Source organism: Nyctibius grandis, chromosome 10 (assembly GCF_013368605.1).
Source record: "Nyctibius grandis isolate bNycGra1 chromosome 10, bNycGra1.pri, whole genome shotgun sequence".
Classification (NCBI taxonomy): Eukaryota; Metazoa; Chordata; class Aves; order Nyctibiiformes; family Nyctibiidae; genus Nyctibius; species Nyctibius grandis.
In genome coordinates this window covers 24,149,938-24,164,810 of record NC_090667.1, presented here as the reverse complement: position 1 = coordinate 24,164,810, position 14,873 = coordinate 24,149,938, and the positions used below count along the sequence as shown (strand labels likewise).

Sequence of the window (14,873 nt, the reverse complement as noted above, 5' to 3'; positions counted from 1 at the left end):
TTCTGGATTTTAAGTTTGTGACAACCATATAGTATGGCTTGCACTTCAGTGAAAGATAGGAATTAGAAGGTGGATCAACAGTAAATACATATTGCAAGTTCCTTGGACCCATGAAAGTAAAGAAAGAGGAGCTGTTCTGTGTGGACTCTGCAGCTGATTTCGATGATGCAATTTTAAGGTCAAGTTGTCTTTCATGGCCATTATATATACCTTGAAAGTATCACAGAATTTACATGGAGATTTCTTTTCCATCTCTACTAGTAGACTTGTTTTTAACTCTAGGTGAATAGGGAGAAAATAAATTGTCTGGAATTTCTCTTTTTGCTATGTAAACTAATGCAGTTGTCTGTGTATAGATAGCATAACTCCTTGTTTCCATTATGTTTCCCAGCATTGCTTTGTTTACATGATTTTCCTCTTATAGTTACATGCCTCCCATTTTAAATCTAAAATCAATCTGGTTATTTTAGTATGTAATAAAGATGATAAAATGACCCCTGCAATATGTGGCGAGCTTGTGAAATAAACAAATGATAAGAAGTTGCATTTTTATTGTCTGGATACAAAACATAGAGCTTCATATTGCTGTCTTGTTCTAATGTGTTTCCCACTAATGCAAGATGGTACCTAACATGGTTCATGGATCAGTGTGAAGTTATTTAAAACGTCAAACTGGGTAATTTGGTGGTGAATTTGTAGCTAGAGCATGAGGTTCTCAAGGCCTGAAACAGTAAGATGTTAGGCCTTTTGTTTGTGTTCTTCACTGTAGGCTAGTTTGACTGCATAGGATAAGATGACTAGAATTCTAGTTCCAGACTTGTGGATTGGCAGTTGAGCATGGAAGAAGCAGCAGCTTATCTTTCTCTCAAATATTGATGTATCTTGATACTGTGAAGGTCAAGAAATAGGCCAAAGACTGCTAAAATACTGAAATATTAGTAAATGTAATACAGTACTGTTTCTACTAAAGACGATGTAAGTAGTTCAGGACTGCTGCTATTAACATGTTAATAGCATTAGTAATGCTTGCAATGGGTTTTGCACCCATCACTGCCAGAAGCACAGGGGTTTATGATTAGAGTACCCTGTGCGTTCATACAGTGATTCAAGTGGGAACAGCCTTTTCATGCATTCAGAGCCACTGAAAGTAGCCCCGTACAACACACTGAAATGCTTGGAGTATTATTTTTCTGCCATTTGCTAATTTAATTGAAGTCATTCCAAGTGCTTGGAATGCTGCTTAGTTTTCTGCTATTTGCTAATTTAATTGACATTATTAAATATTTTCTCCTGCTTGTGGAGAGTGCAGTGTTTGCTGCTTGATATACAAAATAAAGCTTTTTGTAACTCAAGGAAAATAAACTTGAGGTGGCAAGTTTTGCCCGGTGGTGTCAGAAGTGGAATGTATGGCCATGGCTGCCTAATGTAGGGCTGATTTTCTCCTGTCTGTTACTGACTTTACTTTCCTCAAGAATCCTTGGACTTTTGCTTTATTTCTTTTTTGTGTGTGTGTTTCCTCCAGTGAATTCCATGTTCTTAGCATAAACTGTAGTCAGCAGCCAGAGCCTGATGGAGGGGCAATCTCTAAAACAAGAAGAAATGGTTTTGCAGTTGTGTTTTTGTTTTGGTGTTGGTGGTTTTTTTCTTTTTTACAATAGCTTATTACAAGTTGGTGTTGATAGATCTGTGAGCAGACAGCTCATGAAGGCCCTGTTATAGCCAAAACAAAGAGCACAGGAAGATCTGTAGTGATTGCACATTGCAGATTAACCCAGATGCAGAAACAATTATGTGAAGGGTAAATGGCCATAGGATTTGTTGTACCAGATCTGATGACAGGTCCAGTTGATTTGTTTCCGAATGTGACAGGTTCCTTACACTTCCCAGGAAGGTGAAGGCATCCCCTCATAATGCACTCATTCCCTTCATAGGGTGCTATATGGGAGAGGGGTGTTTGATTTCTACATCTGTGGTTTCTGACCTTGTTCTTACTTTTATGAGAGTGCTGCTGCCACTGTCCTGTTCCTTTTGCTTTCTATTTTTGTCCCCCTCTCATACACCCCCAAATACTAATATTGCTTCCTTTTCCCCTACAGCCAGTCACATTTTTCCGTACAGGTATTGGCTCTGTTCCCTTACCTGGCCCAAAGGACCATCTCTTCTTTCTCCTTACAACATAAAGAACCTAAACTAATGAACGAGGTTGGATCCAGCTGATCTTCCGATTTGGCCTTTCATGGAACAATCAAAGGTTGGCAGAATTTGACAGTTGGATGCCATACTTGTTAGCATTTCCCATGCTGTGTGTGAAGCTGCTCAGTCCAGTTGATAACCATTATGTTTTTATATTGGGAGTGTGTACAGATGTTATTAACGGCTGTTACCTGCACAGTGAATGATTGAATATCCTCAGTGCTTGTGATTTTTCTCATAAAGGCCATGTTACAAATTAATTGGAGTTAATATTGTCAGAGCTAGACTCATGATTTTTCAAATGCAGAAGAGCCAAGGGCCTGAGAATCTGGGCTAGCAGAACTTGTACTGTACATTGTCCTGTGGTGGCCTGTGTTACTTGTCATGAAAGCACTACACCTGACATAAAGCTGCTATCTAGTACCAATATACAGGGACAGTCTCCTGATCAAAATTCTCTTTTAAGACTCAGACCTGTGTGTTTGCAAGTGGTACATCATAATGTTTCTCATCACTAAGCTGCAAGACAAAAGCTGACAGCAATATTTATTATGCCATTAATGTGTAAAGAACAAAAGACTTTGTCTTGGAGGTACAGTTTTCTCAGCAGAAGTATACAGGTAAGGTAAGAATTTGTACAGTACCCTGAAGAGTAAGTGCAACTATTATGTAGACTTGGAAGGGTAAGTCTGTAATATACTGGCTTGGTTTTAAGTATGGAGATTCGACACAAGCAGACTTCTATCTACCTAAGTTCTGAGCAGTTATAGGTAAGGCATCTTCCAGCTACCTGTCATGCGTTTTTATTTCATGCCTTGCATCCCACAAATCAACTCCGTGTAAAGGAGCAATTTTAGGACCTGTTAGGTGTTTTTAGAGCTTATTAGACCTCAAACCAGTAAACCTTCATGTGTTTATTCTAAGGGGAATTAAGCACCTGCAAGTACCTACATGTAAGATTTTGCAGGATTGGGTTTTGATCAGTTATTGAGTTAATATGCCATTTACGTAAATTAACTGTACCTGTTCTGTGTTTCTAATCTGTACATGTACTTATACCAAATTACATTTTTTGGAAGGTTGCTTCAGTAGAAAAAATACATGTACCATGGTTGCTTTATTAGCTAAATACTTTTCTCTGTTTGCCTGACTCTGTGCTAACACTATCGAAGCAAGAGTCTGATGTTGGAATGTTTGTGTTTATTAACTTAAAAAGAATTTATGTGCATGTGGATTGAGGGTTGTGTGGTTTAAAATATTAAAATAGATCGCAAACCTCACATCAATATAAATGTCTGAGTATTTTAATTGAAGTTTTAAGTACAAAAAAAAAGTATGCTACACACATAACAAATAACACACTAACTTTTCCAGGTCTGGAGGACTTGAGGGAGCACATCATCTGAATTATATCAATTCAAAGAAAGCTTACATCAAGCAGCATGGAAAAATTATGAGACATGGTAGATGCTAACAGCGAAAACTTATTCTTTATAGCTGTGAACCACTCTCAGAAGAGGCAGTGCACAAAGGTTGTGATAGGTACATTTTCCTTCTTAGCTGCTTGCCAAGAGCAGAAGCTGGAGAAGCATTAGTAGCAATATGTCAGTATGTTGGAGTTAAGGCTCAGCACACAATGGCCATTTAATGACTACTTTGATGCTTTAAGGGTCTGTGTTGCCAGAATGATCCTGTGTTCACAGATACACATGCTGTACAGCTGTTTCTGAGAGCTACTTTGACCTCCAGCAGTCCTGAGTTTGCTGCTGTCTGTGGAAAGTTACATGTGCTGCTGCTTCCATCACTTGCCCTATTATGGTTTTTCCACAGCTTTCCAGACTTCTCTTCATGTGGGTAAAGGCTTTTATTTCATCCTTATGCAGGATTTCCAAGTGATAGATCATTGCTACTGTTTGGTATGTGGTTACTACTGCTTATGAGACACCTTGTCTATTCAGGTGCTGAAGGGTTGTTCATGTGGCCATTTTAAAGACACGTCCCATTTTAGACGTACTAAAAAGCTGTCCAGCTGTTTCTGCATTGGGCAAATGCATCCTTTTTCATGTTAGTATTCTTTGTATTACTGTGGCCACCTAAGACACACAGTCACAGAGAGGATCACAAGGTATGTGATATTGTACACAGGCCTACAAAACATCTCTTTTAGTACAGAATACCATACCTTCTGTGGTAGTTCTTTTAATCTATTATGTACGACCTTGTTTGCTTGTTCTGAGGAATATGTAACAGCTTCTACTAGGAAGACAGCTGTCATCTTGCACCATCTCATGTTCATCCTCATTTCACATACCAGTTACACCTAGAAATAACTCTCTTCATTTCCAAAGTTTCATGGTGATCAATTAAACTTCCTCATATCTCTTCAATCAATAGCTGTTCTAACTTGATCTATGCAGTTCACTTCTATTAGATACTTATTTCAGACAGGCTAACCTGGATTGTACACATGGTAGCACTGTGTAGTTGGAACTTGATTCTTTTATTTTTCTTCTCTGTAACTCAGAGATACCTGATTAGCAGAAGTAATACCAGTAAAAAGTCAACTTGCAGTGCTGACTCACCCTAATGTGCTTTCATTTTTCACTTTCAAATTAAATTCCATGCTTATGGAATACCTGCTACTCTTTAGAGCAAAACAATTAAACAAGAGCTAGTAGTTAGAACAAAAATGTGCCATGTTTCTAACTAATGGAGGGAATGAAGTAGACTTTGCGATACAGGTACCTGCAAGTATAGTTAGAGATTCAAAAAGAATGGGAAATTAGAAGAAGGAGGAGAAATCCACTGAATATTTTGGGTTTCCCCACTCACTTTATACTTTCTCTAAAGTGTGTTTATGCATCACCTACTTCTGAGATATCTGAAATGTGTGATATATGGATGACTATCTTGCTTGCGTACAACCATGCTTGCATTGGTAGTCATGAATCACTGTATTATAGCAGGCCTCAAGAGACACACCGGGGTATCAATATTCTTGTTCCAAATAGTTTTTCCACTAGCAGTAGCTAGAAAATGCCTGTAAAACGATGATGTTAAAAAATACTGTCAACCACAGAAGGGAACTATGCACATGTTCACCTTCCCCACAACATCACCACTCTGGCACAAAAAGTGGAATATGGGAGTTTGCTTTAATATGGTACCGACTATAAACCAAAATGGAATATGATCATCTTTAACTAAGATCCCCTGCAGGTAAAAGGGCCTGTGTTGAAAAGCATGTTCCTTAGCTTAGTTCTAAGCCTACACTTGATTTTCATTTATTCTGAGGGGCCCTTTGAGAACAGACTGTAAATTCATGTACACATCTTTATTTTTGTTGATATTTGAAAGAGAACTAGTCAATCTTTTTGTTGTAAAATGATTTCTGGAGACAGTAAAGAAAGCAGTTGCTATGCTCTTAATTTCTGTAAACTGACATTTCAAATTAAGCCAAATTCCTTGGTTAAAAAGTGTTTTACTGCATTAATTAAATGGCTTGTTGGAGATGCCACATTGTTGGATACCACTTTAGGTAACAACGAATAAATAATGAAGTGAAAGAGGGCAAGCAATGGCAATGGAGGAGGGGAGACTTTCTGAAAAGCGGGGAGGAAGAAATACTGTTTATGCACTGTTGGGAGAAAAGTGGGGCTTTTATTTTGTAACTGTCTGTCTGTCATCCATTTCCAAATAAGCAGAGGATTTTTCTGCTGTTCACCAATATGAAGTTAAAAAGGAAAACAGGCAGCAAATGGAATGAAAGCAGCTGTTTTTCTCAGGTGCCCAGTGACAAGAGAACAAACTGATGGCTTAAGTTGTAGACTGTAACTTCCATCCTTCTCCATTAGTGTTAGGGGTTTTTCTAGGTACTCCATGTGCCAGTCAGACAGTGCTAAATGAAGATATCTCCCCTTTCCTGAGAGCATTAAATTATAAGCATGGAATAGAAATATGCAAAAGTAGCATGTGTGCATGCTTTCCTCTGTAACGCCCTGAAAGAATAGATTGACTCATTATCATTTCTGCTTTATTTGATGAGGGAATGTGCTCCAACCAGCTTCATTGATCGTAAATCCTTAAATGGGACACAGGTCTTAAACTACACTTTCCTCAAATATTGTGTTAGGAAATAATTTAAGTAGCTACCACTTAATTACTATAGGGTAGGGTAAAATTGACTTAGAAATAGTGCTTTCGCAGAACAGGAGCTGTGCTTACCTAGAGCGCAGATGTTACCACTCCTGTACTTCTGTGGAGGGAAAAAATAATCCCCAGCACATGGGAAGGAAGCCTAGCTTCAGAATCTTAACCTGAAGTGTGACCAAGAGAAATAAAGCAGAATGAAAGCGCTAAGTGCAATCAAATGCCAGTGGTCTTGACCACAGTTTGAATAGCCAGGTTGCTCTCACAGTAACTATAGCTACGTCATTTAATACACAGTCCAGCCAATCCATTTACCTCCTCCTGCTTCTGCCTCGTAGCTTTTGTAGTGTTAAAATCTCAACATTAGAGCAGCTACGAGTTCCGTCACATGCTTTGGCTCTTCCTGCGTAAGGCTTTTTAGCAGTAATTGCTGTGAAACCGTTGTGGTGTTACAGACTGAAGTACTATAGCAACGAGCAAAATGACCTTAGAGAGCAAGGGTTGAATGTGAATCAAGTTTGAGCCAAGGTGCTTTCTGCAGCAGACCTCGGCACTAAAGCATTGATGATAGCAATGTACATTCTATAAGGACCTTGTCCCAAGATAAGTCCACATGTTAGTTTGTTTCTGTTCAGCAATGGGATAGTCCTGCCTTCTAGAAAGCACCCCTTATATTGGCATAATTGCTCTCTGATGTTAAATCAATCTGAAGCGCTTTTAAATACGTATTATTTGACATGCTTGTTTAGTATTATGCCACTTGTAAAGCTGAAAGAAATTGCTGCCTGTTAGTTCTCACTTATAAAAAAAAACTACACACGAAGTAATGAATGCATTATGTAAGCAGCTTGTACATATTAATATCAGGCTCTGATCTGAAGTATGGAAACACTAATCCATGTCTTTCATTTTGCCTTGTAAAATGATTCTCTGGCTGCGTGGAATCAGGCTCAAATTAAGAACTGACTTGTAACCTATGTATGATGCACTAGTTAGTTTTGTATGATAAGGCTGTGCATTTTTTGGAAAAAAGTAGTCCATGTCCCAAGTTTCCTGTCTAAGCACGTGAAAGGAGAAAGAATGGTAAGTCTGCTTTCATCAACTTCAGCTAGGAGCATGTTGATGGGAATGCATGAACTAACTACACCTTTCACTGCAGTGGTTAATAAAAGGCAGTTCAGCACTGTAACTTCTTGAAGCAGAAATTATTTGCACCCAGTTCGAAGAATATCTGATACTTGTTTTCCCAAATATGCTTTCCAGGGTTTCACCAGGCTGTTTCATGTTCACAAGGAGTTTGCTGGTCCTAGAGTCCTCCTGGCCTGCTATAAGATAGGTCAGTATCCTAGTTTAACAAAAGAGAAAAGGAAAAATTCAGTCAATAAAATAAAAGAAAAACAGAACTAAATGCAGACTAGTTCTCTGTTTCTTAAGCATCTGGCATGTAGCATCTAGCCAGCTTCATCCAGTTTATGCATGTGCCATCTTATGTGTAAACATACTTTCATGTGCATATTGTCAGTGCTGACTCCTGGGCACACATGTTCAATGTTGTCATATGATTATGCTCGGAATTACACTACAAATTGATTTAGCTCCAGTGGCCTTACCGCGCTACAAATTCAGCACCTCCATGTGCAGATGACCAGCTTTTGAGTCCTGATCTGTACGACCTTTGTTTTAAGCCATTGTAACTCCATGTGCTTCAGCAGCATTACTCCTGGCTTGTATAGGTATAATGGAGTAGCAGAATTTGATCTGAACAGATGTGGAAGCTGGTATTATATATGCAAATAGTAAGCCAGACTTCCTAGTTTATAACCTTAAGATAGAGGTAGCGAGCCTCAAAAAAAAAGAGGTCTGTAACAAAAATAGTAGGTAACTACACACAGAGACAAAAAACCAATTACTACGAATAATCATGTCACTGCCTTAGTAGATGTGTAAGCTCTCTCTGTGTGGCATTAACTGTAGTAAGTAAAAATTTCCTCATTGATCAGAACTTGGAGAAGCAAGGCACACCCATGGCAAGTTATGTGTGAGGTTCTGCACACAGATCTGCAGGGATCTGATGGCTGCTACTTAGGCCTTTGTCCCTTCCTGCCACTACTGTCCTCCTTCTTGAAAGTTGTGTGCTGGGAAGCAACTGCTAATGCTTGTGTAGAAAAGAGGGTGTAAAAGCCCCAAAAAGAGAGGAAGAGTAAGGTTTCCACCATGAGTCAAGGCATACTGTGATCTTGGGGCAGGGGTTCAGTCAAACCATATGTTGAAATATGCAGAACTGCAGTGATGGGGACCTGTCCCATAGCTTTAATTTATATCAAGAGGTAATGGCATAACACCTGTCTATCTAACATCTAAACTTCTGAGCTGTATGTCTTCAGCCTTATGTTTTTAAAGAGGTGCAAAGTAAAGCTAGAGAGGTACAAAGGAGAAAAATGTCCTGTGATATTTTCCCTCTTCAAGTATCTGTGTGGGATCAGATGTACTCTCATCATATTTAAGCATGTTTTATTCATGTTTGATTCAGGGCTCCCACAGTTTCACCAGGAGCACTGGTAAATACTTAATTATGCACAACTGTGCCTTTGGAGTTTAACCAAAGGAATTGGACTACATTAAGCCAAAAATTTTATGTGCAAATTCAAGAACTACCCCCAAAAAGAGAGTTCAGGGTCCATATTACACTTCAATGCAAATTCAGATGCAGTCTTTCACTTGATACAGATAACAGAAGACACAATTTGTTTCTGAGACAGTACAGTTCATTTTGCCATAACAGGAAAAATTCATAGTTTGATTTGACACAGCCTTTCCTAAAACAGTTGTTTCTTGTACGTCGCTAATTTCAGCTGAGAACTTGTCTTAAAGGTTAGATTAAACCTGGTGTTTTAAGTGAAGCACAAGGAATTCCTTTCACTCGGTGGATATGTTTTTAATCTATTCAGAGGAAAAAACGTGGGGTAATTTTTCTATCAGGTGATGCTTTTAGGATGATGGCAAGTCACCATTTTCTGCGGTATAAGGTTGAATAATGAAACGTGATCCCCAACATACACTACCAGTTACCCTAAAGACACCCAAAGCCTTTGTCTTATTGGGATTTGATCCCAGGACATGGTCCCAAGGACTTGGAACTTCCAGTGATATGAAGGAAAGCTGTGAGTAATCGACATCTGTCAGAAGCAGACACCTAGCATCTACTTAAGCACTTAGGGACATGGTTTAGTGGTGTGCTTGGCAGTGTTAGGTTTACGGTTGGACTCGATGATCTTAAAGGTCTTTTCCAACCTAAATGATTCTATGGTTCTACCAATAGAATCCAGGCTCAAATTTGTAGGATTCTGAGATGTACCCAGATATTTCAGCTGTTGTTCAAGTAAACGTATTTCTCTCTGTCGTCCACTAAGTTGTATTGCAGGAAAGGCAGCAATAGGGAAGGTTGAATTGAGGAATGTATCTGCTCAGCCACTGATAACATTACTCAGTACTAGTAGGGAGCTTTGCAGTCTATAGTGTGATGTTTCTGCCTGCAGCAGAGCTGGGGAGAAGGTTGCTGCTTTCCACTACACCCTACTTCTCCACTCCACTGCTGCAGGGAGATTCGTATAGTTGAAAGTGAACAAACATGGATCATTCTGATAGAACGTGGTTAGGGAGCAAACCTAGAGACCTATCCTAAACTGGTTATAAAAATAGGGGCTTTATTTACTTAAAAGGTGATTTTTCTAATTATTAAAGATTCTCCTGTCTTGGTTTGAAATTAAATTCATTTGGTTTTATGCTCTCCACCCATGACTGGTTTCCAATATGCTGCAGGCTGTCAGCTTTAGGCTTTGATGGCGCAAACCATTGAATGCTCTAGAATTTACAGTAGAAGAAATAAGGAAGACTTACTTTTCATTATTTGGAACCATTACAAAGGCATAGAAATAGTTAGATTCCCTCCACTTTCCAAAATTTTCATAATGTTTTCTAGTTTTTTCCAAAAAGCAGTGGAGCATGATGTGAGAATGCAGAATGAGGAAGAAAACTCTTTGGACATAAAAATACAAGGATATTTTTTTCTCCTCACAAACATTCTTCTAGTCACAACTATTCTGGAAGATCAAATAAAGTAACTGAAAGTGAAACATTTCCAGGGAGGTTTGGGCTTTTCAGTAAAACTTTGTTCTCTGATAACAAAATGCTTTTTACTGCAGCTGTCTATTGACTCCCTCTTTGGTGTGGATGAACCAAGGGACTCTGCCCCGAAAAGACTGATGGAAGTGTTGAGTATTCACAGCTAATGTTCATCATAATGAATTGTCACCACTGTTTACAAGGGAAGGGAAATAACTGGTAAGCATTTTGTCCTTACCAGGATTGAGAATGGGACATGTACATCCCCTGTTGGTCCAGGATTCTGGGTAAATGCTTCTGTTGCTCCGAGCGATTTTCACTTTGCCTGATTTCAGGACCTTCTTCACTTTCACAACAACTTCTGCATGGGTCCCTTTGTCATGAGCTGATAGGATTCTTGCTTTTATCACTGCCAGAAAACATGTCAAGATAGAGACCAACAATGAATTTCTCAATGAATTTTGGTTTATGCTGCGAAAAGGTAGAATTTTAACACCTTGAAAGAAGACATGAATAAATGTTACAGTTGTACAGAAAATGTATTCCAATGCTTGTCCACTTCAGTCATGGTTCTTCTAAATTAATTTGGAGAAGAAAAGCTAGATTTTTCTATTGAAGTAGTTAACTGATCCTTTCACCATGTTATTTGGCAACTGCTTTTTAATGGGCTGATGTCAAATGCTTGGATATCATAGGAAAGTACTTGTATGTATACTTAGGAAGGGTGAAAAAAAGATTAGCAGCTAATAGTCTGATTTTAAGTGCACTGATTCTAGGCTTTATATTTTGCAGTTTGAAAACTTGTCTTGAGCTTTAACACTGGCTGCTCAAAAATTTTGTCCTGTGGGAAGGGACTGTCTGCTCTACAGGAAGGAAGTCAGGAAGTTTCCCATCAGAATGCAGGCACATGGCTAAATTCCATGATTGCGCAACAAACCAGAAAAAGCATTTTTGTTTTGTGGCCTAACATCTGGTTGCCATGACAAATTTCTGTTCCTTTAATTTAATAGGATCTCATAACTTTTTGGCAGGGTAGTCTCATCTAGATCGGCCCCACAAGCAGGCTTTGTTGTGTCATCACACAAGCACATCAAATCCCAGGGCTTTCCTTTCTTGCTTCACGTGATGGCATGAACCAGGTGTTCATAAACTACAGTATTAAATACATTCCTGATAAATAAGCATGGCCATTTGAACCTGCATAATGAGTGTAAAAACAATGGCAGTTTAGATGCACTGGTTTTATCATTTCTTCTTGGTGTAGAGGCCAACCATTCCACTGAGTTACAATTCTAGCACTCCTGCTGCTGTAAAGAGGGAAGCTAACTGGGTGAAAAGGAGACACCACAGAGCCTTGCATGAAAAATGCTGTTCAGTTCTGATCAGAAGTTGGACATGTCACTAGACAAAAAAGGCAGAAGAAATTGTACCTCTTATTTCATGACTTAGCCAGTCCTGTAATTTTTCATAGCTATCAGCTTATAGCGTGCATAGAGAGAACATTGTGAAATTATCATACCTTGAGGGCGTGTCACACACTTACCATAAGCATATTTCATTTGGCAGAAGTCAGTGACGCTTCCAAGCACCTTTTCTTTGCACACACACTTTTCTAGCAGGGGAACCACAGAACACAAAGGGTTGGAGAAAAGCCAGGACATGAGAGAGAAAAGAAAAGCAAATGATACTCAGTTATAAAGTCATATGTATATAGCTCCCATAATCTGGATGGACTTTAAGAGTAAGTTTGAGAGGGAGCTCAGTTATTTGCAAATCTGTTTCTTGTTAGATGATACAATAATTGTTCTGAAATCTGATCAGTACTGTCAAGTAAAATGCAGCCTTCATGGGGTCTATTGTACAGTTAATAAACTGATACTAATAAATAGATTTGTAAGAATCAGATCCAGGTGTAAATCATGTAAGTAGCAATACCTGTGTTTGATCCCATGAGCTAAGAAATGCTGATCCTTGCTGGTATTACGGTAATATCCCTCTCAGAAAAGTCAACATATGCAATAGGTGGCACTATCAGCTCCTGGGTCTTTAAGTGCTAACCTTCATATATGGTGAGGGAAACTAAGAACTATGAAGTATTAAAGGCTCCACCTCACTCTATAGGCCTACTTTGTACCTTTAGCTGGATACAGTATACTTCTTTCTCTCCTGAGCTGTTACGCTGTGAGGAATATCTTACTCTTAAAATCTCGTGCATTCCACCCCAGAGGTGGTGCGTTTCCATATGGCTGACATGATCTTTTTACAAATAGCATTTGAGGTTCTGAACAGCACCTGAATGCTTGAGAAGGAGCTGTGTAAAATCATAAGCATTATGACTATAATTACAACAACAAAAGGAGAGTGTTTTTTTCCACACAATCTTATCTGTGACTTACCAATTTCCAAAACCAAAGTTGGATGGTGCAGTTGGTTTGGAAAATAACAATGTAAGTGTAATGATAACCTGTATAGTTCAGATTAGCAGATGTTGCCAGCAGATGGGGGACAGATGAGCTAGAGATGTGTGACGGAATTTAGGTCAGGGTGGAGAGAAGAAAGAACTGGCACTGAGTGAAGTTACTAAAAGTTCCCAGACTCTGGGCTTTACCTGGGTGCCTCAGTGCAGAAAATCCCTGCTCGTGCTCATTCCACTTCCACTCCTCTTCGCTCTCGTTGGTTGGCATTTGCACAAGGTCAGAGATTCGTCCCCCAATGGGGATGTTAAAGAATGGCTGATCGTCGTAGCTGGGGGGACACATAAAACAGAAGATTTGATTAGGACATGAGATGGGTGGGAAGCAGGTTCTTGTAGCAAGTGGCTGTATCCAGACAAGTGAGCTTGCTTTCTTCAGGTTAGGAGTGCAAATAAGAGCAAGACTTCATGCCATATAGAGAGATCACAAGACCTAGACTTTTATTCAGGCCTTACCACTGCTGACTTAGCATTTTTGAAGTAACTATGTATTGGGCCTTTTTTGCTTTTTGTCTGGTTTTACTGTATTAAGTAACTCAAAGTTAGTGACCACTTGTTAATGTCACTAGGAACTGAGGACACCTGCAGGACCCATAAAACTGCAGTCACTCAGCAAATAATAGGATTTCTGTACTGATTAATGCATGTTTGGGGTACAGATGTCTGCCCTCTAGAAATAAGAGGGAAACCTTGTAATTCATTTTACCCTGGGCACAGATGAGAGGCAAGCTCTCCAGACTCTTCCATCTATTTCCAAGGCAAACAGGTGCATTTAAAGATGCTGTACATATTTCCATGGGGTTGTGAAGTTACCTATTATTACTGCGAAAAGTCATCATTTCAAGATTGCCTTGGATAGTACAATAGACTTAAAAGTGTGCCAGCCACCAAATGGAATCTAAGCAACCTTTTATGATTTACAGCCACCTTTTCAAATGTTTGTGCACCCTCCAGCATCCTCCAATTACTGTCATTGCTGCAGTATTTCAGTTAATCTTTGTTTCATTTCACAGAATCCCATCTCAAAGTGAACCCAAAGGAGGGCTTCTTTACCCATTGAAACAGTTTCCAGTATGCTGGTCGCAGTCTCTGGCACAGTCACAAGGGCGACAGCCATTTTCTCCAAAGCCCCAGTAGCCCATGAGACATCTATCGCAGTTGGGGCCCGCCACACCTGGCTTGCAGTAGCAGAATCCCGTCTTGGGGTGGCATCGCCAGCTTCTGCTGAAAGTTGCGTTGGCTGAACCCATTGGCTGGCAGGCGCAAGCTATGGAGATACGGTAAGAGGTGACTGAGATTATGTGCCCAGGGGTCATCTGGTTAAGTGACATTTTTGCAAGGCTGATAAACTCGTGCCCTCTTCCTTATGCTCAGTAGTTTTAAGTCAGAACTGGTAAACATTGCATTGTCAGCCTACATTTGCAATATTATTTTTGTTTCTTTTTAACTCATTAAGCACAGCAAAACAAGTACAACTGGGACCCATTTATGTGTGAAAGTCAGTTCTTCCCTACTACACAAATCTTGACTATACAGGGTTTTGAAGCAGTGGCAGGAAGCCTCCACTGTATGTTTATTTCTAAAGGGGCTTGCAGGTGATTCACTTTTAAAGTGTTTCGCAAAAAGATTCATTAGCATGGACAAGGTAAAAAACGATAGCTGTTGCCTATGGTGTCTTTCCTGTGGACACAGAGATCACAAAACTACCGTTTCCTCTGGGGCTAGTTGTGGCTTATGCAGGTGGTTCAGATGACCTGAAATGTTTTTTCGATTTCTGCCTCCAAAGAGTCCACAAATTTCCTTCAGTGCAAGTTCTAAGGAAGTCATCTCATGATACAGTACTGTATGTGTGTAAGGTAACTGATGAAATTTTTTGTACGAATACATGAGCAGATTTGTTACAAGGAAGGCAGACAGAATGAGAGAAGATCTCTAA

General features: G+C 39.5%; 1 protein-coding gene across 1 annotated transcript in view; it reads right to left on the bottom strand.

The window, feature by feature from the left end:
* Nucleotides 1–7,679: 7,679 nt before the first annotated feature.
* LOC137667555 (netrin-4-like) overlaps nt 7,680–14,873 on the bottom strand; it is a 51,156-nt gene continuing 43,962 nt past the window's right edge. Inside the window, exons 6-10 of the mRNA XM_068408339.1 lie at nt 13,991–14,204; nt 13,073–13,209; nt 12,008–12,076; nt 10,703–10,873; nt 7,680–7,687 (exon numbers count right to left, since the gene is read on the bottom strand). Coding sequence (XP_068264440.1) covers nt 7,680–7,687; nt 10,703–10,873; nt 12,008–12,076; nt 13,073–13,209; nt 13,991–14,204 — 599 coding nt within the window. The remainder of the gene's footprint in view (nt 7,688–10,702; nt 10,874–12,007; nt 12,077–13,072; nt 13,210–13,990; nt 14,205–14,873) is intronic.